We start from the raw sequence: 27,334 nt of genomic DNA, 5'->3' as shown, positions 1-27,334 counted from the left end.
CATCCAGGATTTTGCCCATTTCCATGTCTGTCTTTGAGTTCAGTGGTTGAGTCAGTCTTTTGGAGAAGTCATGCTGCCTTGCGTTTTCTTATTTCTCCCGTGTTGTGATTTCTCTTTGCCGGCTCTTCCACTTCTCCTTGGAGGTCTTCTTAGTGAGCAGCCTTTATGTGAGGATTCAAACCCCAGTCCCATTCCAAGCACATAAAACAAACTGCTGTAGTAGCAAGAACACCAAACTGTATGAGATACAGAAATACACAAAATCAACAAAAGTAATGGCATGCTAATATATTATCAGTGACTGTAAAGTAGAAAAGACAGACGGAGGTAAAAGCTGTCTAGGATTGTCATGGCTTGAAGGAGATATACCTCATATTTTCATCCCCCTCTGGTGGTGCCAGTTGTGTGTGTGTATGTGTGTGTGTGTGTGGGGGATTAGGAGGTGTGGCCTTGCTGGAGGAAGTGTGTCACTGGAGATGGGGACATTTCCACAGCTGAGGTGCCCTCTTCTAAAATGACTCTGGCCTGTGTCAAATTGATACAAAGCCTAGCCAGTGCATTGGCTTCTGTTTCTTTGTACTTTTAAAATGTAATAGCAATCCCTCATGGCTTTCCGGAAGTTCTTCCTTTCTTATTTTTTTTGAAACAGAGTGTGTTTTTCTTATGCTAACACTTCTTCGCTGGGTCACTCCATTCTGATTCTAGCCTGCAATCTTTCCCAGTAGTTCTGTTGTTTGTTGAAACAGGGCCTTATGGCCGGCCTTGTGCTTACTGGATAGCCAAGGGAGACCATGAACCTTTGATCTTCCCAACGCTTCCTCCCTGTGCTTGTTTCAGACCTGTGGGACTATGCCTAACTTCAATACATTTGAAAGGATATTTATTTATTTATTTATTTATTAATTATGTATACAGTGTTCTGCTTGCATGTATGACTGGACACCAGAAAAGGCACCAGATCTCATTACAGATTGTTATAAGCCACCATGTGGTTGCTGGGAATTGAACTCAGGACCTTTGGAAGAGCAGCCAAGTGCTCTTAACCTCAGAGCCATCTCTCCAGCTGTGTAAAGGCTTTCCTTCTTCCTTCCTTCCTTCCTTCCTTCCTCCCTTCCTTCCTTCCTTCCTTCCTTCTTTCCTTACTTCCTTTCTTTTTAAAGATTTATTTATTTTATTTTTTAAGATTTTTTATTTTATTTATATGAGTACACGGTAGCTATCTTCAGATACACCAGAAGAAAACATTGGATCTCATCACAGATAGTTGTGAGCCACTATGTGGTTGCTGGGAATTGCACTCAGGACCTCTGAAAGAGTAGTCAATGCTCTTTACCTCAGAGCCATCTCTCCAGCCCTGTGAAGACTTTCAATATCACTGAACAGGAAAGAAAAATCAGATGATACCCAAGTGTTCACACAATGGAGCATTTCAGCCAGCTATCGTAAGATGATAGTTTTCCATCTCTTGTGGGCCTGCTAAGAGTCTCTCTGGGAGTTGAACCTGATCTCATGGCCAGTCTTCATATATACTTATGAGGAAAACCTAACATAACCATTTCAACACTGTTGGAGAAAGGATTTGATAAAATTCAATATTTTTTAATAATAAAAGAAAAAAGACACTCAGCTGTTGGGTGCTCCACTGGGTGGTAGGGAAATAAAGGGGTGGGAAGGGTCTGAGACCCACCAGAGCTCGGGTACTCTGGGTGGGCAGATGTGGGAGACTCAGCATGCTCTCCACTCCTCTGGGTGGGTATCTGGCTGTGGGAAGCCACTATCCCCATCTGCGAGGGTGAAGAGGGAGCAGTCCTATGGGTTCTCAGTCTTGGACATCCTAGACCACGCTGGATACTGTGGAAAAACTGAGAATGAAGTGGATGGCCCAGGGCTGGGAGGGGGCAGCTCAGTCAGCCCCGGGGGCCGAAGGAGAAAGGGGTGGGGAAGGGAAGGAGGCGCCCAATGGTTCCCACATGGGTGTGGGGCAAGAGTCCTTGGTCCGGTCTAGCTGCTGGAAACACTGGAAGACCTTCCTGTGGGAGATTAGACTGGCTCTTTAGGGGAAGGCCTAATCCATTGCTCTAACCCGGTGAGTCTAGATGCAAGGCAGTCCATGGTCTTAAGACGTTTATTGAAAAAAAAAAAAAAAAAAAAAAAAAAAAAAAAAAAAAAGATGTTTATTGTAGAAAACACAACACACACACACACAGAGACAGAGAGAGACAGAGACAGAGAAGGTGGAAAAGTAGAGGCTGGCAATGGCTGCAAGGAGAAAAGAAAGGGAGGGAAAAGAGCAAGAAGTTAAGAGCAAGAGGTTAAGAAAGAGAGGAGGGGTCAAACAGCCCCTTTTATGGTGGGCTGGGCTACCTGTCTGTTCCCAGGGAACTGTGGGGCAGGGCAGACCTGGCTGTGGTCAGATGACTGGGGGGGCGGAGTCCAGCCAGAATACTGGGAGCGTGGGCCATTATCTAGCCACAGGATAATGGAATGAGGGCTCATGGTGTCAGGCAAATATGTCTGGGGGCGTAGCTTTACTGTTCGTCCCTTATAGAATTTTCTGCTGGGTCTCCGGAGTAAGCCTCGCTCAACTAGAACACAGACTGCCTTTCACGATCCAACACTCAGCAAGCTTAAAAAGAGGTGACTTCCTTGCTGTCATAAGGACATTTATGAATGATCCACCTCCAGTATCACACATAATGGAAGGCTGGAAGCTTCCCCAAGGGTCAAAGCAAGGCAGAGTGACTGGCCTCCACTCCACAATTCAGTATGGAAGTCCTGGCCAGAGCAGTTAGGCAAGGAAAGAAATAAATGCCATCTAAAGTGTTGAAAAGAAGAAGCAAAACTATATTCCAGATGTTTCTACATATGGACAATCCTACAGAAAGCCAAGCCTTGTAATCGCAGGACCCTGGAGGACAAAGCAGGAGGACCATGGATTTGGGGCTGACTTGAGTTATAGGATGCAAGATCAGTGTAGTAAGAGCATTGAACCACCCAAATAAGGACTAAGATACACTTTTATTTCAAATAGTAGCCCTCAAAAGAACAATGAGACTTGTATGAGAAAAACTATAGAATTTAGGTTTTTTTTTAAACATTTTATTTATTTTATGATGAGTACACTGTCGCTGTCTTCAGACACACCAGAAGAGGGCATTGAATCCCATTACAGATGGCTGTGAGCCAACATGTAGTTGCTGGGAATTGAACTCAGGACCTCTGGAAGAGCAGTCTTACCCACTGGCCATCTCTTACCCACTGAGCCATCTCTCCAGCCCTAGAATATAGTTTTTAAGTAAATAGAAAAGGTATCCCATGTTTCTGGGCAGGAAGGCTTAAATGCCTTTCCCAAGTTATCTACATATCCAATTAAATTTCTATTAAAATTCTAGTGCTTTTTGTGCAAATAGAAAAGTTGACATGCAAATTCATGTAGAATTTCAAGGGACCCTGTAATATCTAGAACAAGATTGAAAAAAGAAAAACCAAAACCAAATTGGAAAAGCCATATTTCCCTCATTAAAACACTACGTACTGGTATAAAGATAAATATATGGACCAGAGGAGTAGAACTGGGTGTCCATATAGAACGCGCTATGCTTTGTATACAATTGATCTTGACAACAGTGGCACAGGCTATTATTCGATATGAAAAAGGAAAAATAATCACCTTAATAAATAGTGTAGGGACCACAGAATATCCACATACAAAATAATAAGCTTGACACTTGGCTCACCTCATACAGAGAAATTAGTTCAAAACGGAGCAACCATAAATGCAAGCCACCGTCAAAGCAGTCTTGTAAGTCTGCATGACCTTGGATTGACATTGAATTCATGTCTACCTTGGATTGACATTGAATTCATATGTCTACCTTGGATTTGACATTGAATTCATATGTCTACCTTGGATTGACATTGAATTCATATGTCTACCTTGGGTTTGACATTGAATTCATATGTCTACCTTGGATTTGACAATGAATTCATATGTCTACCTTGGATTTGACATTGAATTCATATGTCTACCTTGGATTTGACATTGAATTCATATGTCTACCTTGGATTTGACAATGAATTCATGTCTAATGCCAAAGCATGAACATCAGAAGAAATTTGATTTTATAAAATTAAAAGCTTTAAACTTAATAATAAATTACTAATTAGTTAAATCAAAAGACACTGTGAGATTTTCTGTAAAGGGAAGGGATTAGAAGTGTTGGTTGCTCATCCAGTGTGTTTGAGGGCTCTAGCACCACACAAACAAAAGACAAAGCAGAAAATAGTTAAAAGATGATAGCGTATTCTTAAATAATATATTAATACGTGCTTTGTATGCAGAATCTAGAAGAGATAATTATAAGTCTCCAAGAACACAACACGGCTTGGGAAGGAGTAAAGAGCCAGGTGATAGTGTGGATTTGTAATCCCAGCGCTGGGAATCCAAGGTGGGAAGGTCTCACGTTTAGAGCTAGCTTCAGTCACATAGTCCTCTTGGACCCAAGTTCAATTTCCAGCACCCCACAACACTCTCTGACTTAAGTTCCAGGGGGTCTGGTGCCCTTTTCTGGCCTCTGAGAACAAACACTAGCACACATGTAGTGCATAGACATACATACATACATGCGAAACACCAGTGCGTGTAAAGTAAACTAATGGAAAGTGTAGAATTATTTAAAAACCTCTCCATAGATCTATGTAAATGAACAATAAGTATATGATATCCAATATTCGTTGTCAGTAAGTGTATATAAATAAAAAGCAAAATGGGATACCAATTCACTGCTAGTAGGACGGTGAGGAATAGCAAGAGAAAAGTGGCAAATGTTGTCTAGGTCAGTCCCTCAAATAGTGAAACATAGAAGCCCATGTGCCACACATTCAGATGTGACCCTTAAAACAACACGTGTAAAAAGTATGGCTTCACTTAATGGTTTTTGTTGTTTGTACACATGTGCTACAATTTGGAGGGAAAATAAACCCTCACATAGCTTAGAAATACAGCAAACAAATTAAAAACAATTAAAAGTGAGGTACAAAAATGAACATATAAAATGTGGTTTTACTCATTTGAGTATACTTCAAAGTATACCTAAATCTATTATTAATAAACTTCAATTTTATCAACATTTATGCACAGGAACACAGACTATGCGTAGACAATTACTGTTAATTGCAACCGTATAAAGTTAATAACAGTGTGCCGCTCTGATACATTTGTGGTCACTCTAGCGAGTTCAGGATTTGCAAGTGTGTCCCCATTCACTTGTCTTCCATGCACACCTCGTAAAAAGTCAATATTTCGTGGTTCACTGTATATAACACATTATCTCCAAAGGTCTATTATCTCCAGTAGTGGATGTCTAACAGTAAGTGTGAGGAGTTTAGAAGAGACACAGAGTTTGATGTGGACCTGGAGCAGAGAGCAGAACACAAGGAACTCTGAGCTGCTGTCTTAGCATCTTTCCCTGTCACCATGGCAACACAATGGTCCTCACTGCACCCTACTATCAAGGCCACATCCCAGGCAGTCACCGTCATGGGCACACAGCATCCCATTCTCACCATAACCATCATATATATACACATGCCTCACACCTTGCATGTCACTAGTACATGCCATAGCTCATGTACTAGTAGTCTCAGACCCCATCATCTTTGCACTCCATCACCTTGGGCTATCTAGGTAGTCATTGTTGTAATCTGTTTCTCACTAGGAGCATAGAAGCTGATGTCCCCACAGCTCTTGGTGCTCAGTGCTGCCTATTCCTGGACACACAAAAGTCTGTAGCGCAGGCATTGTGGTCAGGTGGCTTAATATTAGCTGCACAGATGAGATGTCAGCATACCAGCTTTTCTCTGTCCAGCATGAGACAACCCTGGTCATGAAGAATGATTTTTAATGTGTTCCCGAATCATTCCTCCACTACTATTTGTATTCCTCGTCCTCGTCCTCGTCCTCGTCCTCGTCCTCGTCCTCCTCCTCCTCCTCTACCTCCTCCTCCTCCTCCTCCTCTACCTCCTCCTCCTCTTCCTCCTCCTTCTTCTTCTTCTACTACTACTACTTCTAATATTACTACTTCTACTAATTCTTCTACTTCTACTACTTCTACTACTACTTCTTCCTCTTCTTCCTCTTTTTCTTCCTCCTCCTCCCCCTCTTCCTCTTCCTCTTCTTCTTCTTCTTCTCCTTCTCCTCCTCCTCCTTTTTCTTCTCCCTTCTCCTTCCTCTCTTGTCCTCTTTGTCCTCTGTCTTCCTCCTCCTCCTCTCCCTCCCCTTCTGCTTGACCTCTCTCTCTCTCCCTCCTCCTCCTCTTGTGTTTGAGACTCAGTCTATGTAGCCTGGGTTGTCCTGGGACTTGCTACATAGACCAGGTTGGCCTTGAATTCACAGAGGCCTGCTTCTGCTTCTTAGTTCTTGAGTAAATGTTTGGTAGAATTCATCTCTGACTTCTTTGACTCTGAGATTTTTATTCTCAGGAGACTTTTAATTACTGCTTTAAATGCATTGCTTATTATTGAAATACTTGGATTTTAAAAATAGGTCTTGGTTCAACTTTGGGGGACTGGATATATATCTACTTCCAGATGCTCCAATTTACTGAAATATGGGATTTAAACAGTATTTCCCTCATGCCGGGCAGTGGTGGCACATGCCTTTAATCCCAGCACTTGGGAGGCAGAGGCAGGCAGATCTCTGAGTTCTAGGCCAGCCTGATCTACAGAGTGAGTTTCAGGACAGCCAGGGCTACAGAGAAACCCTGTCTCGAAAAATGAACAAAAAAAGTGATTCTTTAAATTTTGATATTTCTGTTATATACTTCCCCCTTTGACTCTAAAATTTAATTTGAGTCTTCTATTTCTTTTGGTTAATTCAGATAAAGACATTGATCTCAGTTATCTTTAAAAGAACCATCTTTTTGCCTTATTGATCCTTAGTATTATTTACTTTTTTTTTTTTGCTTTATGTCATTAATTTATTATTGACCTTTATTATTTCCATGTAAGAAATTTGAATTTGGCTTATTTTTGCTTTTGTTAAACCTTGAGATACATCATTCACTTATTTGTTTGAGATTTTTCTCAGTTTTTAATGTATGTACACATAGCTGTGACCTTCCTTCTTAGGTGTATCTTCAAGGCATCCCAAAGGCTCCTGGATATTGTGTCTTCACTTGCACTTAAACATAACAATTAACATGTTCTGACTTCTCCAAAGACCCACTGATCCTTCAGAGACATATTAAATTCTGGCTAAGGATGTAGCTCATGGTAGATCACTTTTATAACATAAGTTATAAAACACACAAAAATGTATTGTTCTATCTTCAAGTGTTTGTTTACTAGCTTTTCTTGTTCTTTTTTTAAAAATAACAATTTAGGGCCAGGCAGTGATGGTGCATGCCTTTAATCCCAGCCCTTGGGAGGTAGAGCCAGTCAGATATCTGAGTTCGAGGCCGGCCTGGTCTATGGATAGCCAAGGCTACACAGAGAAACCCCGTCTCGAAAAACAAACAACAAACAAAAAAAAACAATTAAAAAATTTTAATGCATATCCATGTGTGTACCTCACTGTGTTTGCTGGATGTGTGCAGGTGCCTGCATAGTCCAAAGGAGGATGTCAGATTGCTTGGAGCTGGAGTTACAGCCACCTGATGTAGGTTCTGGGAACTGAATTTAGATCCTCTAGAAGAATACAAAGTGTTCTTAACCACTGATCCATCTTTCTAGCCCCTCTTCTTGACTTCTATGTTTTATTGATTTATTTTTATTTCATGTGCATTGGTGTTTGGCCTGCATGTATGTCTGTGTGAGGGATCCACTGGAACTTAATCATAGACTCTTGTGAGCTGCCATGTGGGTACTGGGAACTGAACCCGGATCCTCTGGAAGAGCAGCCAATGCCCTTAACCACTGAACCACATAGTTTTATCACATAGTAATCAGGGAAGGTGCAAGAATTTATTTATTTGTATTTGATAAAAAATTGCCTTATGGCCTAAAATGTGCTCTATTTTGGAAAGTGTTCTATGGGATAATCAAGAGAATTTGTATTCCAGAGATACTGGACCACTGTTCTATAGATAGCTTTATTCCATTTGATATATAACGTAGCTTAACTGTGAAATTTCTTTCTTCTTTTTCATTTCTGTTTTTGCTAGGTGATGTATCCATTGATGGGAATGGACAATTGAAGTCAACAGTTTTGTATTTGGACCCGTCTGTCTCTCTTTATCAAGTAAGGTTTGTTTTCATTCATCAAGTTGATGTATGAAATTATACACATTTACAATCATATCTTCTTAGTGGCTTTTTCCTTTTAATTACATGTCACAACATCTATTTTTCCTAAATAATTTTGAGAATCTATCTGCTTTGTTAGGTAGGCACTTAATCACTTCTTGCTTTCTGATTCTTTTGCTTGAAATATCATTTTCCATTCTTTTAGCCTGTGCATAGCTATGTCAGTGAGCTGAAGCTCTTATATCAAATATAACTAGAGTGACTATTCACTGTTTTGTGATTCCTTTTTGTAGAATGCCATTTTTACATTCTTTCATTCTGTATGTGTTTTTGCTATTTGGGTAGTTTTCTTGGATATGTCAAACAAATTATTATTATTATTATTATTATTATTATTATTATTATTATTATTATTATTATACCAGCCTTTAATTGAGGGAATTAAGGCCATTTAAAATTAGAGAATTCTTTAATTCAAAAGGAATTCAAAAGGAAATGTATTAATTTTTCCCTTGATCATCTTAGATATTTGCTGGTCTTCCATATAATAATGTTTGAAACTCTCCTATTTCTCTTTTTTTCCCTTTTTCTTCTTTTTTAAAAAAGATTTATTTAATTTTACTTATATGAGTACACTCTAGCTGTCTTCAGACACCCCAGAAGAGTACGTCGGATCTCATTACAGATGGTTGTGAGCCACCATGTGGTTGCTGGGAATTGAACCCAGGACCTCTGTCCTGGTCAGTGCTCTTAACCACTGAGCCATCACCGTAGCCCTAAAGTCTCCTAGTTCTCAGTTTTATATCTATTCTACTAGGAAGGTTTCTTCTTTCCCAAGCTCTCACAATTGTGCATCTCTTCCTTTTCTGTTTATGATATTCATCTAAGTATCTCAGTAATGTTGGCTTAGTGGTCGTAGATTGCTTTAGTTTCTGCATATCACAGATGATCTTTAGTTCTTCAACTGTAAAGGATAACTTTGCTAGGTATATTAATTCTGCTTGGCAGGTTCTCTTTCAGGCTTGGAATCCATGCAACTTCACTTTTTTGACTGTTAGGATTTCTGTTGAGAGCTCTGCTGTACTGTGGTAGAAATCGTCTTTATAAGTAGCTTGGCACTTGTCTTTTTCATCTCTTGCTACTCTGGAACTTACTCTGCAGTGTTGTCATCATAAGTACAATATGAAGTGTCCGGTGTCCTATTGTGGTTATAAATATCTCATAGAATTCTTTTCCTAGACTTGGGGAACTTTCTGCTATGGTATTATTCTGTAGTTCTCTCTCTTTTTCTTTTTTCGTTTTTTTGAGGCAGGGTTTCTTTATATAGCCTTGGCTGTCCTGAAACTCATTCTGTAGACCAGGCTGGCCTCAAACTCACAAAGCTTCAACTGCCTCTGCCTCATGAGTGCTTGGATTAAAGGCATGCACCACCACCATCCGACACTGTATGTTTTCTATAACTTTATTTTATTAGAATTTATTTTATTCGTTTATTGTAATTATTTAGTTTTATTCATCTTTCATTGCTAATTTTCTCACCTAGTTACTGCGTCTTTCATCCACGTCCTAGACTGAGTTCTTTTTCATTCATCTGTTTATTTGAATTCTGGTTGGAGCATTTCATAAGTTTCTTCTTTCTCTTCTCCTTCCCCTTGCCCTCCCTCTCCTCTTTCTTCTCCTCGAAGTCCTCTGTGACCTTCTCCTCCTGTTCCACTTCTTCCTCCAGCACTGGAGTTTGCATCTCAGGTCTCATAAGAGCTGTGCATGTATCCACAACCTAGCCACTGGTGATTTCTAAAGCTACACTTCTGACTTCTTCCTTGAATTTACATTGTGAACACTTCAATATCTTCCAATCATTTAAGAGTTATTTGGAAGGAATTATGTTGCTTTGTTTTTTCAATTTTGATTTTATGTTAAAAGTTGTGTATCTCTTGGGATGGAAATCTTTTCTGGTTCTACATGGAGGTCTAATTAGTGAGTAAACTTCTCTTCAAGATCTGGTCACAGTATCACCTAGAGAAGAAAGAAGTCACTGTAATAAAAACACTGTACTTAAGGGATGGAGAGATGGCTCAGTGGTTGAAAACACTGTAAGTATAGTCAAGAACACCAAAGCTAGACATAGATTGAAAAACTAGTTAAGCAACTATTATGCCGTTAGGCAGTTCATGTTTTTAATCCCAGGACTTGGGAAGCAGTGACAGGTGGATGTCTGTGAGTTTGAGGCCAGTGTGGTCTACATAGCAAGTTCCAGGACAGCCAGGGCTACACAGAAAAACCTTGCTGGGAAAAACAAAACCCAAAACAACAAACAAACAAACAAAAAAGAATTAAATAAATAAATAAATAAATAAATAAGGTAGCCACCAACAACTTATAGAGGAAAAGGCCAGGGGCTGGACTGTTCAATCGGGAGAATGTTTGTGTAACAGACTCAAAGCCTTGGGCAACGCCCCCCAGAATCAGATATAGTGGCACATGCCCATCATCCCAGAACTTGGGAGACAGGATTCAGGGTTCAATATCATTATTGGCTATACTGCGATTTCAAGGCCAAACTGTCTACATGAAGATCAGGCCTCAAAAGGATAACAAATATAGAATAAACTATGAAAAGAATTTAATAAAGGCAAAAATATCAATAATGACATAATTAAATACAGGAGGGGACAGGGATGGAGAACAAGAAAACAGGAGCCAGGTTAAAGAAAATTAAAAAAAGGGGGGGGAGAATATGAGGAACGAGAGAAAAGAACATGAACAGTCTAATTGAAAGAAAAATATGCAAACATGAACAGGAATAAAATCATAAAATATTTAAAACAGCAACAAAAAAGACTACCACAAGCTATATCAAAATGGCAAAGTAAAAAATGAAAAGGGACTAGACATGTCCAGGAGCAATTCCTGTTTTTCCAGAGGACCCAGGATCAGGTTCCAGTACTCACATCAGTTGGCCCACTGCTGCTGGTAACTCCAGATCCAGGGGATCTGAAGACTTACTCTGACCCCTGCAGGTACCTACATACACAAGGGACACATTTACACACACACACACACACACACACACACACACACACACCACACACACACACACCACACACACACACACACACACACACACACACGCGCACACACACACAAACCCTACACAAACACACTCACACAGATACAAACCTTGCACTCACACAGACACAAACCCTACACACACACACTCACACAGACACAAACCTTACACACACACACACACACACATACTCTTTCTCTCTCCTTACACTCAGACACAAACCCTACACACACAAAACACAAACACACACTACATACACACACTCCACACACTCACATACACATACTCATACATACTCACACTACATACACACACACTCACACACACACTCACGCATACATATTTACCACATACACACCAAACATACCACACACACATACTCATACACACTCACAATATATATGCACACTCACAGACTACACACACTCACTCACACACACTCTCACACATACACACTTACCACATACACACCACACATGCTACACACACATATGCATACACACACTCCCACACACACACGTATATACACACATACTTACACACACTCACACACACATGCATTCACACACACAGACACACACACTCACACACACACACTCTCACACATACACACCACACATACCACATATGCATTCACCACATACACACCACACATACCACACACACATATGCATACACACATGCATACACACTCACACACACAGATACACACACACACTCACACACATGCATACACACACATGCATACACACATGCTACACACACTCACACACATACAGATGCATTCACACACACAGACACACACACTCATTCATATACACACACTCTCACACATACACACCACACATACCACACACACACATGCATACATACACATGCATATACACACACATGCATTCACACACACACACTCACACACACATGCATACACACACTCACACACACATGCATACACACATATGCACACACACACACACACACATACACACACACACACACACACACACACACACACGGAGATACTCCCGTGGGGTGGGCTACTGAGACTGGCAGGCAGAAGTCTTGGATTTGTCATCTGTCTGTCTCTGTGTAGACCTCAGTGATGGCTTTGCCTCCTCCACTCTCAAATGCACTCGAGCGTTCCTGGGTTTGCACTGGGGAAGCACCGTGTACTGCAGCAGAGGTCCGTGGTCATTTCCTGTGTGTTCACAAGGCATCAGTTCACGTTGATTGATGGGGGTGCTGAGTCCTGGGCCAGTAAAGGGCACTTTGTCAGGAACGGGGCTTCATTCACGTTACAAGCGTCTCTTCCTGAGTACCAGGAGATGCTGTTGGCTTCAATTAGCTTTGTGGCTTATGGGCTTGGTGGGGGGGGGGCATTTACTCCAGAGACACTACAGATCTATAAGTAGCGAACACTGGGTTTAAAGCTTATGTGAGAACTGTTGGGGTCTATGGCATCTAGGCTGAACTCTCCAGTCTGACCCTTTATGGTCATGGCTTCAGGTTTCCTGCACTGAGGGAACCAGGTCCAGAGATGTAGACTAATTAGAATATTTTCCCTGTGTTATGGGTTGAATATGAAACATACTCCATAGGTTCATGTGTTTGACCACTTGGTCCCCAGGTGGAGCTGTTTGTGGCTGCAGACCTCCCTGAAGAAAGTGAGTCTCTAGGCCTGGGATCCAGTGTTTATAGACAGTCCTTGCTTCCTCTCCTGTCCCCGTTTCCCGATCTGTCTAGATGTGAGCAAGTTCCTGCCACACTTTGTTCTTTCCCAAGATGCACTGTGTTCCCTCAGCCCGTGACACAAAACAAACCCTTCTTCCCCCCAGCTGCTTTTAAAAGATATGTTTCTCACAGTGGCAAGAAAAGTAATTAAAACAGAGAATTGGTATTTTTAAGTGTTGAGGCCGGGGACCTGTGCACTTAACTATATGGTTTATAGGCCTTTGGGATTTGTCTTGCTGGGAGAATGTGAAAGAATTTGGAAATGGAGCCCAAAGAGCTTTAGATCACCCTAAGCAGAAGTGAAGGGGCTATCCTGGTGGGACTGTGGAAAACCAGAACGTCAATAGAAATTCAGACAGTGGAGGCTGGAGAGATGGTTCCGTGGTTAAGGGTACTGGCTCTTCTGCCAGAGGATCTGGGTTCATTTCCCAGTGTCCACATGACAGCTCCAGTTTCAGGGGATCTGACAGCCTCACACCAATTCACATAAAATAAAAATTAAATACATTATTATTTTTTTTTTTAAAAAGAAATCCAGACAGTGAAAGTTTCAAAGAGAATGAGGAGTCTGTTGGTAACTTAACCAGAGGGCAGTTGGGCTACACTCTGGCAGTAATTTAGCTGTGTTCTGTGAACGTCATGAGACTTTCAGGGAGTGCGAATTAACAAGGAATGGACTAAGTTGTTTGGTGGAGGACATGTCAATATGGTGTAGCACCGAGGGTGTGACATTTAGCCAGGCTCACAGTGAACAAACTCAGCAGCTGCAGCAGGAATAGAAGAAAAGTGTGCATTTGGAGAGGAGAAAGGAATGAAAAGGCCTGAAGCTGCAGACGCAGGGTGTGTAGACACTGCTTGCAATTGTTAAAGCAATTGGTCCACTAAAGAGAAGTAACAAACTTGCACTGGGGCTCTAGGAAAGGTACCCCGGTGCAGCTGGGGGTGAGCCTTGGCCCATAGGCTGCCTCTGTTTCTTGCTTCACCTGTGCTTCTGATATACCCAGATGTGAGCAAGTGTGCTACCGTGTCTTCCACACCATGGTGAAATGTGTTCTTCATTGCTCTCTTAAGTTGCTTCTTTCCGATATTTTATCACAGTATGAGATCATACGCTGAATGACCTTTCTGTCTCTTTTTAAAAAATGGATATTTTCTTTATTTACATTTCAAATGTTATCTATGCTTCTATGAGGGTGTTCCCCCACCAACCCACCTACTCCCATCTCCCAGTCCTGGCATTCTCCTACACTGGGGCACTGAGCCTTCACAGGACCAAGGGTCTCTCCTCCCGTTGATGACCCACAAGGTCATCTTCTGCTACACATGCGGCTGGAGCCCTGGCTCCCTCCATGTGTACTCTTTGGTTGGTGGTTTAGTCCCTGGGAGCTCTGGGGGTTCTGGTTGGTTGATATTGTAATTCTTCCTATGGGATTGCAAACCCCTTCAGCTTCTTCATTTTTTTTTCTCTAGCTCCTCCACTGGGGACTTCATGCTCAGTCCAATGGTTGGCTGTGAGCATCTGCCTCTGTATTTGTCAGGCCCTGGCAGAGCCTCTCAGGAGACAGCTATATTAGGCTCCTATCAGCATGCACTTGTTGGCATCCACAATAGTGTTGGGGTTTGGTGATTGTATATGGGAAGGATCCCCAGGTCTGTCCCTTCTTTTAACCTATCTGAGCACTTCCTTTTTTCATTTTCTATTTTACTTAATTGAAAATCATTTTTTTCATACAATATATTCTGACTATGGTTTCCTCTTCCCCAGCTCCTCTGAGATCCTCGCCTCACTTCCGGTCTGAATCCACACCATCTCTGTCTCATTAGACTCTATCAAACAGGCAGCTAAAGAACAGTAATACAATAAATCAAAATAAAATAAGACAAAACAGAGGAAAGAGAGCCAAAGAAAAGGCACATATAGACACAGAGACTAAAAAGAAAAATCCAAAAAAACCCCAAAACAACAAAATCCTTACCTTCCTTCCTTCCTTCCTTTCTTTCTTTCTTTCTTTCTTTCTTTCTTTCTTTCTTTCCTTTCTTTTGTTTTTCCAGACAGGGTTTCTCTGTTTAGCCCTGGCTGTCTTGGAACTCACTCTGTAGACCAGCCTGGCCTAGAACTCAGGAATCTGCCTGCCTCTGCCTCCCAAGTGCTGGGATTAAAGGCGTGTACCAGCACTGCCCAGCTCACTACACCTTTCTTAACCCCTTGTCCTTCCCCCTTCTACTCAATGTAGCCTCCCTTTTCATACCCAGACTCTTCTCAGTTTTCAGACCCACACAGAGTAATGTTCTACTCCATCACCACGCCAGTACTCCTGTTCTTTTAAAACATCATACACATTGATTTCTGACTGCAGTGGGGTCAGTGCTGCGGGCTTTGCTCCCCGAGTGTCAGCTGTACGTATTTAAGTGGCCTCTGACCACAGTACTCCTGGGCCATCCCTTCTTCCTCTGAAAGCTTTTTTGTCCTAGGATGCTTTGAATCAGCTGCCAAATGCAAGTGTTCATGGCTAACTTCCTTGACACATGAAGCTTGAGAGAATATGGGGGAGCAACCCTTAGCCTTTATGGGATATTTGGGTCTGGACCCTGCCTCTTCCAGGAAACAGCCTTCTCCTTAGACACCCTAGGTTTTTACAATCTTAATCCTGTGCTCATTTTTTTCTAAGTGGTGTAATTTTTTACAAAAGAATTTTACACTGTAGCTGTCTTCAGACACACCAGAAGAGGGCATCAGATCCCATTATAGATGGTTGTGAGCCACCATGTGGTTGCTGGGAATTGAACTCTGGTCCTCTGGAAGAGCAGTCAGTGCTCTTAACCGCTGAGCCATCTCTCCAGTCCTCCACTATACTCTTGATATCCAAGGCAGAGTTGCTGAATTAATATTACCCAAGGTGATGGTCAACCCCCACCATTCTGTCTTCTTACAATCAATACTATCACTTTGCCCAACTATTTCTCTAGTGAACATGCCACAGAGGTAGTAGGTATTGCAAGTGGCCCACAAATTTTTTTTTTTCCTATCTGTGTAGCCTGTAGTATAACCCTTGGGTCATTTGCTGGAAAACAGGTCTCTGTGCCCAATGATGCTGACTTGTGCTCATCCTTGAGTGATTTCAGTGTAGAAGATAGGCAGAATGTATTATAGAATAATAGGGGACACTTTCAAGGGTGAGATCCAAGTACAGAGAAGCTCAACCCTGTTCCAAGACAGATGTCCCTGTAACTCCATCATTCCTTGTGCTGCCCCAGTGCTGCTGCTGAGTGGGACACACACTTTTCAGCCAGCCAACCAGCTTTGAGAGCTTGGGACCCTGTCTCTCCACATTCTGCTGAACACTGTCCTATCTGTTAACCTGTCACCACTGTTCTATCAAAGGGAGAAGCCTTTGGATTACCACCTCAGTTAGGGAATTTGATGTCTTCCCTAGAGTTGCACTCTGATTGAGAATCCATAGGGAAAACTCGTGGGGCGCTTGCTGCAGAGGTAGTAGGTATTGTGTGTTCACTGGGGAAATTGGTGGGGAAAGTGGCAATGTTTAGTATAGGAATGGATGGGCTTAATGTGTTAATCTGTTGTAAGGCTACTTATTTGTGGACTCTATTCAGTATGAACTTGTTCGTAGGCAGGTAGGATATGCTCTGCATCACTTAAGGCTTGCTATGGTGCATCTGTGCAGAGATCATGCACTCACCAACGTCGCTCCGCTAGTCAGAGAGTAAGAGATTCAGGTGCCAAGTGTGTGGTACTCTATGACACCGACAGAGAAGGAATCTTCAAAGTGCCAGATATGTTTTTGTTATGCTAAGAAGTTGGCTGATTCTAGCAGTCTCCAGGTAGCTTCAGGGTGGGGACTAAATCAGGGTTAGAATCGTGACTTTCAGCCTCAATCCCGAGCCTACAGGAGGACCCCAAAGTCCAAGGATAAGGGTATTGCCAGTGGCCATTGATTTAACCTGTCACACCTATATGATGATACCTCCATAAGAAGGGGAATCAGGGTTCAGGGGGCATCTTGATGGTAGAAATTTGGAAGTTCTTAGACTCTCACGCTCTTCCTGAGGGCAAATGGCTCTGCCCTTCCTATATTCCTGGGCACCTCTTCCCTCTGGTGTTCACCAATGCTCTGTAATGTCCTTTAAATAAACCAGTTAGCATGTTTCCCAGAGTTCTTAGTGCCACCATTCCAAGTCATTCCACACACAAGGAGGAGAGATGCAAACAGCGATGGGAAGCTGGGCCCTACCAAGTGGGCATGAAGTGACTGACAAAGAACTTTAATCGTAAGTGGGACTGGATCACCTCTCGATGACAGTGTCAAAACTGAACTGGATCCGGGGACACCCAGCTGGTATCCACTGCAAAATTGCTTGGCTATTGGCTAGAAGTTGCCCCACATTTCTTGGTAACTAGAAGTTTAAAAAAAAAACAAAACAACCCAAACAAATAAAAAAAAAATCACCACCACCACCACTAAAATATCTGTGAAGATTGTTAAATAGAGACTGGAAAAAGAAAGAAAACACCTTGGTTTTTCCCTGTCCCCATATTGTTTAGGGCATCACTTTGGAATACTCTGGAAGCAAAGAGTGTTTCTCACTTCTTGTTCCCATTGTTTAGTGAGCTGCACCCATCTGTCAGAAAAGTTGGAGCCTGCCTACAGAGATTCCTTACAGATCGAGGAAAATGCTTGTTAGAAGACCGTATGTCAATCACTTTTACAAAGATCATGATACAAACTAAACTCCTACGCAACAAATCTCAGGGATCCCTAGAGTATAGGCATGGATCTTTAGCTATAGCTTTGAGTAGGAAGATAGGCTCCCAATTAATCAATCTCTGGGACTACCAGGACATACTTGGTACAAGGTGCTGTCAAATACATATCATGCAAATCATATGAGAATAGCTGTCACAGTGAAAAAAATTGTTGTACATTAAGTCAGTGTGGTAGTTTGAATATGCTTGGCACATGGGAAGTGACACTATTAGGAGGTGTGGCCTTAATGGAGGAGGCGTGGCCTTGTTAGGGGAATTGTGTCTCTGTGGAGGTAAGGCTTTGAGGTCTCATATATATGCTTAAGTCTGGCCAGTGTGATCTAGGGTCTCCTGCTGGCTGCCTCCCAATCAAGAAGTAGAACTCTAGACTTCTTCTCCAGCATCTTGTCTGCTTGAACCCTGCTGTGCTTCCTACCATGATGATAATGGACAGAACCTCTGAACTGCAGGCCAGCTCCAATTAAATGTTAGCCTTTAGAGGATTTGCCTCAGTCATGATGTCTCTTCACAGAAATGGAAACTCTGAGACAGAAGTTGGTACCAGGAGTGGGGTATTACTGTGCTAGGCCTGATCATGTTTTTGTTTGGAGGAATGTGGATTTGGGGACTGTGAATGTGGAAAGCTATGGAATGCTGTAGGTGGGACTTAATGGGCCATTCTAGTAGGAATATGGAAGACGTTGATACTGAGGTTGATTTGAACTCTGGAGATCATGCTTATATTTTTGGTGAAGAATGTTGGTGCTTTTTGCTCTTGTATTGACAACGGAAGTCTCAGAAATGTCCAGCATAGACTTTGTCCTCTGGTTTACTTTCATGAAGAACATTTTGATTAAGTATAGTAAGCTTAAAAAGAAAAAATGCAAAATGTTTGGTTCAAGTATTAAAGGGAAAAATTAAAAAATTATTTGGTTCAAGTATTCCAATGGAGCTATGGAAGTGCAATGGAGCTAAATCCTGTGTTTGAGGAGATAAACAGATTAAGGGCGTGATGACTTCTGGGCAAGATCCCACACACTTACACTTACTGTTTATGTGTTTTCAGTTGAACAAGTAATAGTTACACCATGTTAGCTGTTATTACTTGGCTATTGTTTTTATTTAGATTTTTAATCTGAAATGAACTATAATCTAGAAATGGAGGGCACATCTGTGATCCAGATCTTGAGGCTGGAAGACATAGGCTTTTGATTTGGATCTTGACATGGGAAGACACAGGTTTTTGATCTGGATCTTAAATTTATGCCCAGGGATGGTGGTATGCACATTTTATCCCAGGAAACAAAGGCAAGCAGATCTTTCAGTTCAAAGCCTAGTACAGAGCAAGTTCCAGGTTAAAAAAAAAAAGTTTAGGTCCAGGCATGGTGGTAAACGTCTTTAATCTCAGAATTTAGGAGACAGAGGCATGCAGATCTCTGAGTTTAAGGTCAATCTGGTCTACAGAGCAAGTTCCAGAAGAGCCAAGCTTAGACTGAAGGACATAATAGAACAAGGGGGCCATGCTCCAACCCCAACAAGCCAGAGAACTCGGCAGCTTCAGTCATGTGGCTCTGGCTTTACAGTTAAGAGGAGAAGGAGATTACTGTAACAATTGATGTTGGTTAGCTGGAGCTAAAAAATTAGTGGTGATTAAGAAGAGACCAGCATCACTGAGGTGAAATCTGGGAAGTATTTTCTGAGAGCACAAAGAAGCTGTGTTCCAGAGATAACCAAAGTTGTACCCCACACTACAGCTGGACTTGGTAATGTGTAAGAATTACCCAGGAGGTACTGGTTTTGAAGGCATTAAGGGGTCATGGAGAGCAGCTGAGGCTTGACACTGTGAGAGGTCACAGAAGGCCATTGGTGAAGGTGCAGCCACAGTTGCAGTTGATGGCCTAGGACTGACGGGGTCATGCAAAGAAGTTGAGTCTTGGCACCATGAAGAGAGCCTATATCTTGGCACCATGAAGAGAGCCTATGAGAAGCTGTTGGTGACGCCTACTTGCAATAACAAACCTTGGCATGCTGGGGATGCCAGTACCATGGGATGAACACCAAGAACAGCAGCAGCAATGGAGTCAAACAGACCTTGGGATGCTACAGAGGGCAGAGATGGGGATGTGGCCCAAGCCCTTTGGAGATGTTCAGAAGATCATGTGTTGATTTCAGACATTAGAAGCTGTAAAGTTGAAGTTGCCTTGGAGACCCCAAGATGTTTGAGATGCTAGAGCTTTGGATACCTGCTAAGGAAAGCTGCTAACAGGGAGTGGAACCAGCCCAAGAGAAAGAATTGCAGTCAACAAAGCAGAAAGGACTTGGAGATCTGAAGACTGCTTTGACATCGGACATGGAGATGCAGAGTTTGGAGTTTGCCCAGCTGGCTTTTGATCTTGCTTTGCTCCAATATTTCCTCACTATGACATTGTGGAATAGTAATGTATAGCCTATGATGTTGGAGGTGTGCGATCTGCTTTTTGATTTTGATTTTATAGAGGATTACAGTTAAGAGATTGCAGGAATCTCAGAAGAGACTTTGGACTTTTGAACAGTGGTGAGACTGTGATAGACTATGGGGATTTTTGAAGTTGGACTAAATGTATAGATGAGGTCTGAATGAGCCTCTGGGAGCCAGGAGTGGAATGTGGTAGTTTGAATATGCTTGGCCCATGGGAAATGGCACTATTAGTAGGTGTGGCTTTGAGGGCTAACATATGCTGAAGTCTGGCCAGTGTGATCCAGAGTCTCCTGCTGGCTGATTTCCAGCCAAGATGTAGAACTCTCAGCTCCTTCTCCAGCACTTTTTCTGCCTGGAACCTGCCATGTTCCTACCATGATGATAATGGGCAGAACCTCTGAAACTGTAAGCCAGCTCCAATTAAATGTTTAATGAGTTGCCTTGTTCACAGTATCTCTTCACAGCAATCCTGAGACAGTCGGTATTGGTGGGAAAAGTTTAAAAGCACGGTAGAGTTTATATCCAGTTTCACATTATACTCAAATCAAAGTCTACAAAGGTAAGATATGGTCGGGCTAGGCCCCAAGAGTGATTTCAATACATCCAGGTAGATTCCATCCATTCCGGTCCTTTCATGGGTGTGAATATGTTTTACTTAATGCTTATTTTCAGGATGGATTGAAGCATTTCCTTGTTCCCAAGGCAGAGCCTTTACAGTTGCTAAGAACCTGCTTGCTTTTGTGTTTCCCTGTTAGAGCATGCCAACTTTCACCCCAGGTGATCAAGGTCTACACATGACAGGACTGTCACCACAAAGTGTATCCTACCTCTTATCAAAGCCACCCTACCTTGGCCACCTGCAAATTCTGTAAAACTTTAAGGAACCACACATTCCCATAAGTTAAAAGTAGGAAAACTGGATGCAAGGGCCCCTATTCCAAATACGTACTAATGTTTTATAAGCCACAGCTTTAAACTGTGTCTTCCTGAATTCATATAAAAACCCAAGCCCTTACAAGCTGGTACCAAGAGTGAGGTCCAGCATTTTACTCTGCAAGTAAAACCTGGTGTGAGTTTCAGACTTTTCGGTCAGATCTGTTCATCTTCTTTACCTTGAGGCACTAAGAAGAGTTTGCCTAAGGGTCCTTTGAGACTGTTTTCTTACCACTGGCAGGAAATTTTACATTCCTTTGTACTGACGTGCAACCTATGTCCAAGGTTCAATTTGTCCTGCACTTCTTAATTTTAAAAGGTGGCTCTGGCCTTTCTCCTGTTTCCAGATGGCCTCTTCTACTCCTTTCCTTTCTTTGAAGATGGGGACAAGAAGGGTATGACACAATCTGACAGATCATACCCGGAGCCCTGCCCCCTCACTTTTTGTTTTTTTTGAGATAAGGTTGTTTTTGACTTGTAATCCTCCTACCTCAGCCTCTCAGGTATTGGGGTCATAGGTCTGTCTCATTGTACTTCGTAAGATAAGGACTCTCTCAAACTGAGTAGGGAGGCTTTTAGTTGAGCTTAACAGGGGGAAGATATGCCAAAAAAGGAAAGGCATGGATTTCCAGTATCTAGCACAGTAACAGGAGGTGGGCAGTGACTACAGACTGAATGATGAAGAACACTGGTATTCACCATGGGGGAAAGTTTGGGGGCAAACGGGCTAGGGAAGACTGAATAGCAAGTTCAGGGTTCAGGGCTTTAGGGAGTTCCCATGGTGGTTATAGATGAAAGACAGGTCCAAAACAATGAGGACTAAAGTCTGATTTTGGACTCAACAACTGGGAAATCACTGGTGGCCAAATTTCCACAATGTGGTTGTACTGAGGAGGCAATGTTTGAGGTTGAGGAGTCAAGAGCAGGTGAGAAGAAGGGACAGACTTTGAGAACTGGAAGAAGTGAGATGAGATATTTGTGTGCATGCCAGTTTGCATGAGGGGAGGCTGCAAGGCTGTAGCTAACTTCTCATCTCACCCACGATTTCTCCACGGAGATAGGTAAAAACATCATGCTCACTTGCTGCTGAAATTTCACAATCAAATTAAGCTACAACTTATGAATAAGTAGGATAGGCCAGCTCTCTTTCATGTAGGAAGTAAAAGCAGGTTGTGGTCAGTATCATCAGCCCAACACTGGACACACCTAAAACAGATGTGGGCTCTTACTGAGCACCTATTATTTCTAGTAACTGGACCAAACCGAACAGAAGGCAGACTAGAAAATGGTGCAGTTGAGGCAGGAGGACAACGGTTTCAGACAGGGCAGAGCAAACATGTTGCACACCACCAGCCTGGACAGAACCCAGACATGGTGATGGCAGTAGATGGAGCCCAAGTCTTGGCTTGGTTTTATAGACCTTCTGTGGAGGGTTGATGAGGGAAGGGGTTGTCAGACTGGGAAACCTCTGGGACCCATAAGGGGCGGGGATAGAAGACAGTCCTGTTAAAAGGACTGCAACGCATTTTAGAGTGTTTCTATTTGTCTTCTCCAAAAGTTTCTGCTGAGCCTCTTGCTGCATCTAGAGCAGACAGGCTTTCTGTAAGGGGGTTGGGGGGGGGCTTGGTCTCTCCATGGATGGAAACTCAAAAAACAAACTGAAAGCTCCTTCTCCATGTACACTCCAACTTGAGGAATATTCTACCAATATGCAAATACATGCAATTAACTCTCTCCTTACACAATGTGGCATGGATGTAACTTTAATTCTCAAAATTTCTCCAAAGGTGTGACACAAATTTCCTTAAGAAGAATGATGAGTCAGGAGATCCCATCCCGTTGGCTCACCAAGATGTGTCAATCATAGGCACACTGGTCCAAGTTCCTAGAGTTTAAGTCCTATCCTCCAATGGCCAGCCAGTATCCCCAGGGCTGGCTTCTGATTGGTTCATAGGTATGGGCGGGGCCACCCACTTGGCTCCCACTGGCTCCACCCCCATGCCATGCAAAAGAAGTCAGAGCTCTGGTGAGCCCATGTGATTGGTCATGTGGCCGATGACGGATCCGCCCCACCCCTCCAATGACGTCACCACCAACTAAAACTCTCTCGAGAGCTTGCCCAGGGGTGGTGAGGGCTCTGGACCCGGGGGTCGAGGGGAGGGGGTTGCGGCAGGCCACACCCCCTCCAGAGCCTCGAGGCCCGCGGGCTCCAGGGGCCTGGAGGGGCCCGAGGCAAGAGCCCAGGGGGTCCCAAGCACACTCTACACCCATTGGCTGGCCTCGTCGGCATGCAAATAAGGCGACGTCACTTCCTGAGGCAGCTGAGCGCCATCTTCTCTTTCTGGCGCGCGGGAGGAGGGACGGGCGCGGGGCGGGGGTCCCGCCGCGCAGGCGGAGGACGCGGCGGTGTTGCGACGGCGGCGGGACGCGGCGCTCCTCGCGCCCCGCGGTAGGTACGACCGGCCAGGCCCCGCGCCGCCTCCGACCCTCCCCGCGACCCACCCGCCGTCCACTCGTGGGTCCGCCCCGACGTCCCCCAGCGCTGTCCGCTGCGCTGTCCCCCACCGTGGCCTGCCGCGCCGTCGCTACCTCGGTGCCTTCGGAATCCCCGGACATTCGAGTGCGCGGCTCGGGTCCCCCTCCGCGCCCGCTCGCGGGTCACGTGGGAGTGGGGCCGTTCTGAGGAGGGGGAAGGGCGGGGACAGGGGACGGGGAGGACGGAGGAGAGGACCGCGCGGGGAACGGGGGGGACCCGCGGAGTCCGCGCACCGGGAACAGAGGCCGGGGATGGATGGGGAGAGGGGGCGGGGCAGGGACGGGACGCCGGGCGTGGCGAGCGAGAGCGGTTGCGAGCCAAGGGCGGGTGGGAGTGGACGCTTTTACCGGGAGGCGCGGGGAGGCTCGGCGGTAGCGGGCAGGGCGCCCCTCTGCGGCGTCTCGGGAATCGAGCTGAAGCCTTGAGGATCAGCCCGCTGTGGAGGCTGGCGGGATGCAGGCAGGGCAAGAGTGTGGCCACGTCTAAAGCGCAGTTTTCTTCCGAAGGAGGCGCTGATCTGTGGCACTGCCGAGGGCAAATCCCTGCCTCTTCATCCATGATACTGCGGCAGGATACTGTGACTGATACGCAGTTGCTGTATGTGGAATTTAACTTTGCACCTGCCATTTTAGAGGGATTAAAATAGGTTTTATTCGCACGATTTCTACAAAGGTTTGATTTGATAATAGTGTATTGTATAGCGACACATAATTTTTTGTCAATATGCTTGAATTTGAACCAAAACTCTTTTGAGTGTAGTGCTTAAAGTTAATGCGATTAGGATGAGTGATCACTCCCATACAGGTAACCAACCTGCAGTAGTATACATTAGTACCGACGGAACCTTCGCCTAAAGGGTTTTGCTAGTTCGAGACTGGTCTAGTCTGATGTGGGAATAGGGGACAGCATGTGTAAGAAGTTATGGAAAGTGCGATGTTAAAAGCTCTGGTTGAAAGTTATGCATATTGCCTAGAGATATCACAGGTGGTGGTGATGTTGACCACTTAACGATATCTTGGGTAAATGGAGGCCCTGCTCAGAAAATAGCGTTGACACAGTGGTCCTTAGGTAGAGGTCCTTAAGCACAGATTCATACTTAGGATAGGCAGGAAATGAAGTCACTTCAGGCTATTTTAGGCATCTCGTTGAGAAATGGGAGGGAGAGAGGTCTGGATCATGGCTTTAGGGGATAACAGTTAATGCAGTTTTTAGCTTGAGGCTGTCTTGGGATTTGATGAGACCGGTTTTCATTTGAGATCAAGTTTTCAATGTACTGTTGAACCATTGCTGGTTCCCTGTCCTCTGGGAAGGTAGGGCTTACCTTTCCCACACTGCACCCAAATCCTTTGGCTGTTGCTAACCTATTTAGAGAAAGCAGATTGACGAAGGTCAGGTGGCTGGAAAGGGGTTTTCCTGTGGTTTGAGGCAGACTTTCTGAATTACAGTGTTTGGAAGTTGTTGAAAGAAAGTCCTAATAGGTGGGGCATCTCACTGAGTTTTTGATTTAGGTTATACTGAACTCCCGCTGATTATGTGTAGTGCTTTACCGGTTCTGTCTTCCTGACCAGTATTGTCATCCTGACCGCTGCTCCTAAAGTCAATTCCTTGCATTGTTTCACAGATGCAGGCAGCTCAGTGGAATGAGGTGATTGGCTAGGTTTACTCAACTGCAAAGTGCTTGAGTTGGTTTCAGCCAGGAAAAACCGCTCTGGGACCTGTGCTGGGACCCTTTTTGCCACTTGAGAGAAACCATTGTAAAAATCTGATCTTGCTGGGCATGGTGGCACACGCCTTTAATCGCAGCACTCAGGGGGCAGATGCAGGTGGGTCTTGGAGTTTGAGGCCAGGTTGGTCTGCAGAGTGAGTTCCAGGATCCCCAGGGCTGTCCTGAAAAACCAAAACCAACCAACCAACCAAACAAACCAACCCCAAACCCAGATTGTATAGGAACTAGGATGTTTTGTAACTAGGGGTTATCATCTGATTATTTTTAAAAATGTATTTTAAAGTATGTGTGTGCCTATGTGTTGGTATGTGCGCATGAGTGCGGGTGCTTATAGAGGGGAGAAGAACATGTTGGGTCCCCTGGAGATAGCACCACACTTGGTTTTTCTCCACGAGCAGTGCATGAACTTAAACATTGAGCCATATCCCCAGTCCTTTACATTTCTTTCTGTCTACCTAAACATGAACTGAACAAGGACAACAATAGACAGGCTAAAGTGGATTGGTGTTGGCGGAGAGCTAGGCCTCTCCAGGCCACTAAGGGAGTGGGAGACTTAGTCCTCCTCAGGAAGGGCATACTGATGGGTTATCAGATAGCAAGTGCTCGGTCCTGAAAACGGACATAAAGTAACATGCGGACTGATCAAGTTCTATTTAGGAATATATATACAAACACATATGTACGTAACAATTTATGAAAAATGCTATGAATTTGGAAGAGCAAGGAGTGGAATGTGGAAGTTTGGGGGGGAAAGGGAAGGAGAGTGATGTAATTATAGTATCAATAAAATAATAAAGTACATATTTATCAGAGCTATCCTTACATAGACGCGATACCAGAGCAATAAAAGCATCTCCTTAGGAAATGCTATTTTATGCAGGAGTTGGGTAATTTGAGGTATTTCAGTTTGTGGAGCAAACAAGTTAAAAAAGTGGGTAGGAGGCTCAGTTGGCTATCAGCTAGTTACTCTTTCCAGAGATGAAAGGGATATGCAGATGTGAAAATAGAATCCATTCCTTCCAATAATCTGGCATTCTGTGTGTAATCTTGTATCTTAGGATGGATAAAACCTGTGAATACAATATCTATTGTGCCCTTACCAAAGTGATATCTGTAGTAGACCAGGGATGTTGGAAGGGCAGCTTGGACTTACAAAGCTTTAATACTTTTCCTGTTTCATTTCTCCTTTCCTCAGTTTATTTTTTTATGTTTTTATTTTATTTTTTCAAGTAGATAGTTCTAAAAGGGAATGGGGGGGGTGCTCTTTTTTTTTTAAACCACAATAACAAGGAATGGGGTGCACTTGTAATTGAAAATGAAAGAAGCAAACCTGACAGTTCTTGGCCCTGTTCCCAAGCCATTAGTAAGTATCTACAGAACACACTTAAAGCTTGCGGGGTCACACATCCTCATTCTGACACCCCTATGCTTTAGAAAGAGCCACCTAGTCTGTAAGTGCTGTTGTTTCGGAAAGTATGCCAAGACCTGTGTCTTTCTTTCCAGATCCAGAATGGAGTCCTTCTTGCCCGTGTGACTTGGCACTGTTTTTTGCAAACAGTAAATTTAACATTCTTATTTGAGCTTATTTGAACCACCAGTATTTGGAGAATGAAAAGCCCTAGAAGATAGCAGTGGAGTGTGAAAGAGGAAATAGTAGCTCACTTGAGAGACCAAGTGAACTGATGACGGTCTTGTCCTGCCTTGGTCTACCTAATGTGCTGAGTCTGGCCTGTGTGGAGATTGTGTGGTGTTGGAAATGCATCATTGGGGTTTCCAACAGCTTTTTCTGATAATATGATTTTTGCAAGTGCATTCCATTTAAAAATTTTATTTTTACTTAATGTTCTGTGGGTTTTTTTTTTTTTTTTTTTTTT

The 27,334-nt window shown here is 43.5% G+C and overlaps 1 protein-coding gene across 3 annotated transcripts in view; it reads left to right on the top strand.

Moving 5' to 3' along the window:
* Positions 1–23,328: 23,328 nt before the first annotated feature.
* The window catches only part of Adnp2 (ADNP homeobox 2), a 24,567-nt gene continuing 20,561 nt past the window's right edge, over positions 23,329–27,334 (top strand). Inside the window, exon 1 of one of the 3 annotated variants that reach the window (XM_031366117.1) lies at positions 23,329–23,647. In XM_031366117.1, the coding sequence (XP_031221977.1) occupies positions 23,487–23,647 (161 nt within the window). In that variant the 5' untranslated portion in view covers positions 23,329–23,486. Of the gene's footprint in view, positions 23,652–27,334 lie in introns of all 3 variants that reach the window. The other 2 variants (XM_031366115.1, XM_031366116.1) reach the window with 2 other exon arrangements.

Source organism: Mastomys coucha, unplaced genomic scaffold (genome assembly GCF_008632895.1).
Source record: "Mastomys coucha isolate ucsf_1 unplaced genomic scaffold, UCSF_Mcou_1 pScaffold13, whole genome shotgun sequence".
Taxonomy (NCBI): Eukaryota; Metazoa; Chordata; class Mammalia; order Rodentia; family Muridae; genus Mastomys; species Mastomys coucha.
Note: the sequence above shows the minus strand (reverse complement) of the source record. Positions and strands in the feature narration are given on the sequence as shown.